The sequence below is a fragment of the Macrobrachium rosenbergii genome, chromosome 44, assembly GCF_040412425.1.
Source record: "Macrobrachium rosenbergii isolate ZJJX-2024 chromosome 44, ASM4041242v1, whole genome shotgun sequence".
Lineage (NCBI taxonomy): Eukaryota > Metazoa > Arthropoda > Malacostraca > Decapoda > Palaemonidae > Macrobrachium > Macrobrachium rosenbergii.
This window is the reverse complement of record NC_089784.1, coordinates 39,549,197-39,559,304: the sequence shown is the minus strand read 5'-3', so window position 1 is coordinate 39,559,304 and position 10,108 is coordinate 39,549,197. Positions and strand designations below refer to the sequence as shown.

Genomic DNA, 10,108 nt, shown 5'->3' with positions numbered 1-10,108 from the left:
ATAGACTTGCTCCTGTCAGTCGTTGCATCCCTAGCATGAACAAATATTCGACTGTCAGCTTCTTCATGACAACATGGGGACACAGCATCCAGAGACTTCACTGTGTTGCTAATGGCATCCTCTCCTTTTGTGACAATGACTGTGCTTGTCGTTTCTGCTTCACACATCTTTTCGGCCAGGAAGTGAAACAGTTCAGTCTTGTTGCTGGGGTCACGAAGGAAGCTTTGCCAGTTTCCTGATGTCTTGATTGTTCCTGTCACTCTTCTTCTGATTCCTTTCCCCCTTTTTGACCTCGTCTCTGATTTCAGACTTGATTTCTTGTATACATCAAAGACTGTGTCCACCCGCTTGTACCAAGCACCATAGGATTCCACCTTTGGGATGATGTCTTCTTTGGCATAGTCATTAAATGTCCTTGAAGTACGTGGAGGTGAAGCATTGATAAGTGCTGAGCCGTCAATAATGATTGTGTCTCCCTTTGGTTCTCCCACTGAGCTTCAAGAATTTCAGCCAGCTGTGACTTCTGACACGTATGAAGCTTGCCGCTGTCACTGAGAGATGCAGGGTATGACTGATTCTCGTGCTTGAAGAATCCTTGCAAGTCACACTGTCTGTTCTGGCTTGAGATGAACAGTCGCGAGAATAACTGACAGTCACCTTTTAGGACTTTCTCCTTAGAAATTCTCTCAGCCTGTTCTTGTTTGAAGAATGAAACAAGGTTCTTCTTGATTGGTTGATAGAAAAGACTTTCAGTTTCATCCTCTAGCCCTTTCATAAATGATAGGAACTGCTCTTTGGAATGTGCAAAAGCAGCTGATTCTTGAGTCGAGAAGAATGAACATCAGGCGAGTCAACACTAAGCTGTTCCAGCCTCTGCTTGTAAAGCTTGGTCAAATCAGCAAGCTTGAAAATCGGTGGCCTCTCACTGGCATTTTTTATCTCGCAGATGTAGGTGACTAGTTCAGAGAAAGCAATTGGATATGCATCCTTCCAGTGTTCCTGTGCTTTTTCTTGCTCCCGCACCTTTAGGTATGCCCGTTCTTGGTTATACAATGCCACCAAACAGCCAGGGTGATATTTCACTTCTTGGGCTACGACATCTCCTGCACTTAGTTTGGTGAGAAGTTTTGTATCACTGAGTGTTTTGGCACATTCATTTATTCTCCTATTTACTTGCATTGTCATTGCTTCTCTAAGCTCCCCTCCTTCAGTTTCGCAGAAGAAGCATTCTTTTGTTTTAGTTTCTTGGAGCTTTCATGGAATCTTACTTCTACTGCCCTCATCACTAGTATCCACATGACTTGCTCTTTTTTCAGCTCTGTGTAACTTTGTGTTGTTAAACAGAAGCCTGCAACTCTCATGATATTGTGCCTTATTTTTTCTCAACGTTTCCTCTATCCCAGAACCTTCGTCAAGTCTTGCAGGGTCTAGCTTGATTGGTAGTGCATTGAGTGAGTGAAACAGAGGAATATTCTTTGCCAGGTTCGTATATCCATCATCCCCTCTTCTGGCAGGATTGGCCTGGGGAGATTTTAGATCTTTCTTAACCTCCTGACATAGGCAACACTTGGTCCAGTCTGTTTTCCATGACCGTCCAGTAGAGTTCGCATCCATGATTACGATGACGTTCAGGGTCGAGGGTTTATCCTTTTACCACCCTGTACATGTGACAGTATAATAGGCCTCTTATGCCCTGTAATATACGATAGGCGCTTTCCTGTATGGGATACAACTAGGTTCTTGCACTGTGCCATACACCGAGTCCGATCGTTCATCCAGCGTCATAAGTCCCGTGTGATCTGTAAACCATCCAGATAACTAAAAGCCTGTTATCCTTGGTTCGGCTTTCCCGCACTGGCACGTCCTGTCCATAAAGGTGCAGCTGCCTAACTGATTTGGGGTTGATTAGGCAGGATTTGGGATACTAGTAGGTTGTTGCAGTATGATGCCAACATAGATTTCCTACTTAGCTGACACTGAACCCCATGCTGAGTTTCACAGCAGTGATGTCACCAATGTGCCTTGGCAGTGCCCGACAATCACTCCTTTAATACAGTGCCTTAACCATGTTATAAACTAGAAAATATACATCAGCAGGCTTAAAAACATAGGAATCCACACTTAGACCATGCAGTTTGGACAACTACAAATATTTCTAAGCAAAACATCAATTTCAGGTGGTTATTTTGGTGGCCATCTTGAAAAATGGCCGCCATTTTGGATTTTCAATTAGCCAATCGAGCAGACTTGATTAGTATCCCTTGGAGAACAATTGTGCCAAATTTGATGCTTGTATCATCATTTGCTCGATTCTTCTAAAAAATTACTCTTATCTGCCCCACTAAATCAATCGAGCAGTGCAAAAAAGATACCTTATTCTAATAACGCACTAGAAACTAATATCGAGTCCAGTTTTATTAGTGAAAGTAATGGCTATAACATAAATATCAGTCAGGGCATGTAAAAACTTGATCTATAATTTGAAAACACTTTTAAAATGTTTAAATTTTAAGGAAGATAGTAGATATGCATGGAAAAAGGATTATAATATTTGTAAACATCGTATATACTAGTGGCTGGCAATAATGAATTTTGTTGGCCCTCCTCCTTTGACACCAGTCTCCAACTGTGGCTATGTGTGTCCATATTGTCCCCCTAGCATTTATATTGTGATTTCTACCACTATGTACCAGCCCTTCGTCAATGACTTGAAAATAAAGTCAAACCGCTCAGTACCTCCCCTAATCTCTATATTTCACCTATGGTGATATGTGTGAGAAACAAATAACGTAGTAATGTGGTTGTAATTATACATATATATATATATATATATATATATATATATATATATATATATATATATATATATATATATATATATATATATATATATATATATATATATATATATATATATATATATATATATATATATATATATATATATATATATATATATATATATATATATATATATATATATATATATATATATATATATTTATATATATATATATATATATATATATATATATATATGTATATATATATATATATATGTAAGCGACAACTAGGCAGGGTAGCCAATCGAGGCTACGGCCTACCCCAACGCCAGATCAAAGTCCTTCAAAAGAGGGCATCATTAGCTTACCCCATATGAAAAAGTGGGAAAAAGCACGTTAATCGAAGATATATATATATATATATATATATATATATATATATATATATATATATATATATATATATATATATATATATATATATTCATATATATATATATATATATATATATATATATTATATATATATATATATATATATATATACATATATATATATATATATATATATATATATATATATATCATGAATATACTATATATATATATATATATATATATATATATATATATATATATATATATATATATATATATATATATATATATATATATATATATATATATATATATATATATATATATATATATATATATATATATATATTCATGATGCTGCCTTGTAATACGTAAATTCTCCTATAATTTTGATATATTTACTCTTTTATTTATCACATGTTATGTGTAATGATAGTGATTATTGAAATGTTGTATTTAGTTTGGCATCAGATCTCAAAGGAACTAATGATTTAAATAACTTAATAGCGTAATTTAGAATTGATAATACAATTTTAATAGTAACGTAATATGAGCAACATGTGTGTGTGTTCAGCGAAGACTTGTTTCATTTCAATTGTCATCAGTTCAGATAAGAGAGAGCGCTTTGTTCTGGGCTAACGTGAGGACAGTTTTGAATAACAATTGCCGATTCGTTCAGGAAATCAACTCAGTTTTTCGTCTGTCATAATTAGCCGATTGCTGTATGCTTCAATCATGTAGCGGTTTCTGTAAAAGATTCGTCCTGTACAAGCATAAGACAAGTGATTTCGCATTGTTACATGCATTGTTCGAGTCATGTACGCCACTTTGAGAGAAAGAGTAACATGTCTTGATTTAGTTATGTCATGTTTTGTCCCGATTGCACTCAAAACTTTTGCTGGAGTGATGTCACCTTCCTTCTAGAAATTTCTCTTTTATATCTCGTAACTAAAATGCCTTAATGACGTCATGTAATTGTTACATGTGATACTGGAATTCTGAAATCTATTCATTCTGATTTCCAAGACCGATCAGTTTGGTTTCCTCTTTCTCTCTCTCGTTCTTAAAAAGAGATTACTTTTAACGTAGCATATTTGTGGTCACTGGTTAGCATTAACTTTTGAGATCTGAATTTAGTAAAATTATTTAATTTGTAATGGCGCCAGGTAAAAAAGTGTTTAATGAAATTAGCGCAGCTGCAAAGGAATTTTACAGAGGTTTTCACAAGTTTGTGTAAGGTAACGTGAATTTTACTTATTAATACCATGGTATAAAAAGTTTGGGAAATTTTGCCTTAGTGAAATTATTATTGATAAATCTGCTATGTATTTTTGTGTTTTTCCTGTTTGCAATCTCTTCATATTTTCACATTTTTTTTATGTTTGTGATGTAACATTTATTTACATAGCATTTTCAATATTTCTTGGTAATTTAACATTGCATACTTGATTTAATTTTTCATTTATTAAGATTTTCTTTTCAAATATTGAGTAATTCATGATAGTTTAAATTTTACTTGATTAATTTAAATTTCTGATAAAGTTTTTGTGAATTAGTTTTGTTTCATAATTTAATTCAAGAATTAATTAAGTTTTGTGTTATTTTCAAGTAATAGTAAATTTTTCAGATTGTGAATTCTAATTATAAATTTTGAATTAAAAAATAAATTTTTGCATTTAATATTTTTTAGAAAAAACAGTGTTTCATTTATTGACCGCCAGTGAATAGGATTAATTGTGTGTGCATAAGGCAAAGTGATAAACATGTTTTGTTCTTTTAGCTTTGCTAAAGTGAGTTAAGACCAGGGAAACAGTTAAAGCTATTTGATGGAGTGATGCTCTTTTACTCTAGTATATTTCTTGTTTAATTGTTGATACCTCACACATATTCTGATAAACTTAGTTTGAATTTTCAAGTGATTAATAAGGTTTTAAGGGATCACTGTTACCTTTAGAGCACTCAGTTGTAATTTTTATTGTTATGAGAGTTCAGGTATCTGGCTGAAGTTAGGTAAATTTTTGAACTTTGAGATTAGTTGTGTAATAACCAGGTACTTGGTATGCAACGTGACAACATATGTGTGTGTATGTATGTATATATATATATATATATATATATATATATATATATATATATATATTGTATATATATATATATATATATATATATATATATATATATATTGTATATATATATATTTATAATTCAGAGATTTTTAATCTATTTTGATTTGGTAATGGAGATTTTTGAAATTATGGAAATTAGCAAAATATGTTCTCAATATTCGGAAAAGTTATATACAATCAGATACTTATTCCTGAAAGATGCTCTCATATATATATATATATATATATATATATATATATATATATATATATATATATATATATGTGTGTGTGTGTGTGTGTGTGTGTGTGTGTGTGAACATTTTTCACAGGAATAATATCTGATTGTATATAACTGTTTCCCGAATATCGAGAACATGATTTGCTAATTTTCCATAATTTCGCAAACATCTCCATTACCATATGAAAATAGATTAAAAAAATCTCTGAATTATATATCAATACAAAAGGAAGACAGAGGGAGATTTATGAAGATAGAGAAGCATACTTGCTATTTATTATAACTTAAAACTATTATCGAAGGAAGCACTGTGTGGAAATTTCCTTTCTTGAGCCAGGGTTGTCTGTCCATAACCACACACCTGCCCCTTGAAATGGCGAGAAAACTTTCAAGTATGATTATGTTCTACTTGGATTTGCGCGCTAACAAATACAGATATCCTTTTGTTTTATCTGATTTAGTTAAGTAATTAAATCGAGCAAGGAGTTGAGTTTATGGAGTCTACCAAATGTTTCAACTCGTAAGTCATTTGGTAGATTCCTTACATAAGTTAAACCACTTGCGTGTTTTCACTGGAAAACTAAATCAGACTAAGAATATGAATATAGGTGTCTGTTAACGCTTAAATTCAAATAGATTATGTCACTGAACTGCAGTAGTGTGGGTGTTGACGTTTAGTTTGTCTTACTACACGCCTGGCTCAACAAGGCACATTTCCACAAGAGTGTCTTGAGACTTTAGGTCACGATGAAGACAGTTTCATGGAAGCAAGCTTTATTGCTTCTCATTGGAAATTGTTATAAGATAATTTTCGATATTCAGTTTTTTATGTTATCAAAACTGTTTCACGTACAATGAGTTATCACACTGACTTTCATTATCTACCCTTTTGTATGAAGGTCAGATACGGAATTTACTTTAGAAATTTTCCATCACTCATATATGGTGTTCATTATCTTCACAATTAAATAGAAATTGAAAAGGGAGCAGATAGGTTTGGATTTCCTTTTTAGATTCAATTTTTAGATAACTTTGTAATTTCTGGCATTCTTCTTATTGGAGTGATAATATTGCTCACTATTTCAAGGAAAATTAATAAATTTATAAGTGAAGGATGGAAAGAAAAATCACGATAGGAAAAATGACTACAATGAACTAACAGATTCCTTAATGAAAATCTTTGCTATTAAAGGAGGATAGCAGCAAAGTAATTGAGTTTTTTAAACAAATTTAATAGCCACTTTTCGTCACACTCACACAACAATAGATTAATTACAAAGTAATAAAAATAAAGTCCTTATTGAAGTTTATCATTCATTATTATTTCTATTCAGATATACAGTTATTCAAACATTGATAAGGTAAATAATAATGATAATATGAGCAGAAAGTGAAGTACGTTCTCAAATTCCTATAAGATTAATTAAAGGGAAGACCGTACTGCAAAGTGCCACAAATGTTCTCGGAGGTGAATGCATTATGCTTGAGGGGCTTGATATGAATTGGAAGGAGAAGTCTTAGTCTGAGCAGCTGCAGCAGCTGCAGCAGCTGCATCCTCCTCAGCAGCGAAGGCGATCTGGTCGAGGACGAACTGAGGAATTGGGTGGGGGAATTCAGGAGCCACTGGAAGACTGTCTGACTGAGGCTGGTAGCCTTTTTCATCGGCCACATACGTCACATCAACGGCAGTCCCGTCGGGGGCAGTGTACCTGAGGTCACAGACAAGAAATGAAGAAGAAGCACAGTGCCTTTGTAACACTAAGATTGGTGACAAATAAGAAGTTTTGAATGCAAGAATTGACATAAAAAACATGGTATCTAAGTGTCACAAATCAGGAAGACAATGAAAATTTAAAATGCAAGAACTGATGCCAAAAAGCACCTTGGTATCTCAGGAACACTTTATAAAATAAACAAGACAAATAATTTGAAATCTAAGAATTAACATAAACAACAAAAAAAAGTGACAACTAAAACACATTGAAATTTCAGCTGCAAGAATTAACACCAAAGGGAGAGTGATATTTGTAATATTTTCTAAAATATGCACAAATTGACAATAGTAAATTCCATAACTGGCATCACAATATCTTTTAAAAATATCAGTAGTTGAATAATGATTTTTAGATGCCTGTCTGTAAATTATTATGTGTAAAGGAAAGAAATGATTATCATTTTATTTCAATGAGTCTTAGGGACTTAAGTAAGTTAAACTTCGTTTTAAGGTAGTTCCTTCTTAGTAAAAAGCTCAATAGAGCAAGATCTATCTGAAGTATTAAATGATACAGTTTGTCCTGATGTCCACACCTTTTTCTGTAAATTGTAATTTTTCCCGTAAAATGTCGTTATCTGCAAGTAATCGTTTCACTGGGTCTGTTGGCAGCATTTGATATAGGAAATTTTCATTTTTTGATAAAATATGTTAAATTGGCTAGAAAACTTGAGAAAATCCTTGGCCTGTAGTGGCGCAGATACATTAGAAGTTGAGCTTATGGGTCAGTTTGCAAATCTTTGAGAAGCTATGTATCATCGTGAGAAAGCTATCTGGCCAATAATCATCCAAAAATTGTTAGGCTAGCTATGCCACTATACGCAAGTTAGAAAAATAGTAAATTCCTGTTTTCTTATATGATTTTATACCGAAATCAATTACAAGCCTGAAAAAAAAATCTCTTTCACAAAAAAAAGTAATTGTTATCAAGGTTAATGATTGTGACTGCAATATGAAAAATAACAGTATTTAAATATATGCCTTCCAGTAAGGAAGATTTATATATTGTTCGTATTGTACCGCATTGCTGGTAAAGGCATGATTGTTTTTACACTTGGTGAGTTTGAACAAAAACTACATTCGCTGAAATGGGCAAGAGAGTGTAAACAAAATGAATCTGAACTTGCTTTGATTTATTTTTTTAGTTGATCCATTAAATAGAAACAAAGAGAATTAGGATAATAATTCATACTTACTAGTAGTTGAAGTATTTTAGTCTTTACTGTGTTCTTACTAACAAGAGAAACAAAAAGAATTTAAGACTATACTTAGCTGCAGTATTTTTTCTTGTAAAGAGAAATAAAAGGAGGGGAGATTCACATTTACTGTGACTTGTCGTATTTAAGTCTTCACTCGACTTTTACTGTAAGATTAAATAAAAGAGGGGAGAAGGGGAAGGAATTCACGTGAACTGGGTTTGGTAATATTTTTAATATTCAGAAAGAAATAGAATGGGAAGAGAAAACCCACATTTATTTGCAACTGTAATAATTTATTCTAGATTATTTTAGAGAAATGAAGAGAGAGAGAGAGAGAGAGAGAGAGAGAGAGAGAGAGAGAGAGAGAGAGAGAGAGATTTCCTTCTTATGTGTAGCTTTGTTATTTTATTTTCAAATCACTTGTTACTGTAAAGAGACATAAGGGGAGATACGTACTTACTAGGAGATAGAAATACTTAGTGGCAGTTGTGGTAGTTTGTTCTTAGAAAATAAAGAAATAAAGAGAGCTGAGATTCATACTTACTTGTAACTTCCCTGCCTGAACTACGGAGCCGTCTGCTCCTGTTGCGGATCCAGATCCAGAGACGATGATCCCATTGGCGCCCTCGAAGTCGAATTTGAAAGTTCCGTCTTCACTCTGAGTTCTCTCGTCCTTTACGATGGCCACTGGAGGTGGGGCCTCGACTTCGCCTTGTTTTGGGCTTGCGCCTGGCGCTGAGTACAGCTGAGAAGGGGTTGTACTTGGAGGAGGGGGAGGAGGAGGAGGAGGAGGAGGGGAGGAGGGGGAGGAGGAGGAGGTGGTGATGTAGATGGAGGAGCATAGCCGTACTGTGGAGCAGCGATGGACAAAGTTGCAAATGCGGCGATGATGATCTGCCGGGAAACGAAATACTGAGTTTGTTTAGGTGCTTAGTGCATCTGACCAGCAGTCATTTTGTGAGGGCACAAAAGAGCTGGAATCACAATTATCAAAGAAGCGATTGTTTATACAAAGGTTCACTCCCAAGTCAATGGGAATCACTACTATCATCAAGGAGGGCATATGAGTGGGAACAATCCTCTTTGCTTACTATCTTCATCGTGGAGGTGATGATGGAAGACTGGTGGAGGAAGTGGATGGTGCATTCCTTTTAACAGTGCATTTTCCCAGTGGAATTCAGATCTTCTCCTCGGGGGAAAGGCATCTCACTCTTTCTCGCTTCACCCTTCATTTACTTTCTCATGAGCAGAACCATGTTTGGAGAGATCTAGGTGACCTCATCTTAATTCCACTTCGTATTCTAACAAATACAGATATCCTTTTATTTTATCTGATTTAGTTAAGCAATTAAAACAAGCAAGGAGTTGAGTTTATGGAGTCTACCTAATGTCTCAACTCATAAGACATTTGGTAGATTCCTTATATAAGTTAAACTACTTGCGTGTTTTCACTGGTAAACTAAATCAGACTAAGAATATGAAGATTGGTGTCTGTTAACGCTTAAATTCAAATAGATTATGTCACTGAATTGCAGGTGTGTGGGTGTTGAGGTTCAGTTTGTCTTACTACACGCCTGGCTCAACCAGGCAAATTTCCACAAGAAAACTTCCTCTGAGTCTTGAGACTTTAG

General features: G+C 34.2%; 1 protein-coding gene across 1 annotated transcript; it reads right to left on the bottom strand.

Moving 5' to 3' along the window:
• Positions 1-6,804: 6,804 nt before the first annotated feature.
• On the bottom strand, positions 6,805-9,684 carry LOC136829183 (endocuticle structural glycoprotein SgAbd-1-like). Its single transcript, XM_067087499.1, has 3 exons — positions 9,569-9,684; positions 9,022-9,371; positions 6,805-7,216 (listed from the first exon to the last, which is right to left on the bottom strand). The coding sequence occupies exons 1-3, from the start codon at positions 9,621-9,623 to the stop codon at positions 7,187-7,189; spliced, it is 435 nt and encodes a 144-aa protein (XP_066943600.1). The 5' UTR covers positions 9,624-9,684; the 3' UTR covers positions 6,805-7,186.
• Positions 9,685-10,108: the final 424 nt, after the last annotated feature.

Coding starts and splice junctions, on each gene's coding strand:
- LOC136829183 (XM_067087499.1), bottom strand. CDS start 9,623: ATGCACCATCCACTTCCTCCACCAGTCTTCCATCATCACCTCCACGAT. Junction 9,372..9,568: donor TCACCTCCACGATGAAGATA/GTAAGCAAAGAG, acceptor GTTTCCCGGCAG/ATCATCATCGCCGCATTTGC. Junction 7,217..9,021: donor TTCAGGCAGGGAAGTTACAA/GTAAGTATGAAT, acceptor CTGTGACCTCAG/GTACACTGCCCCCGACGGGA.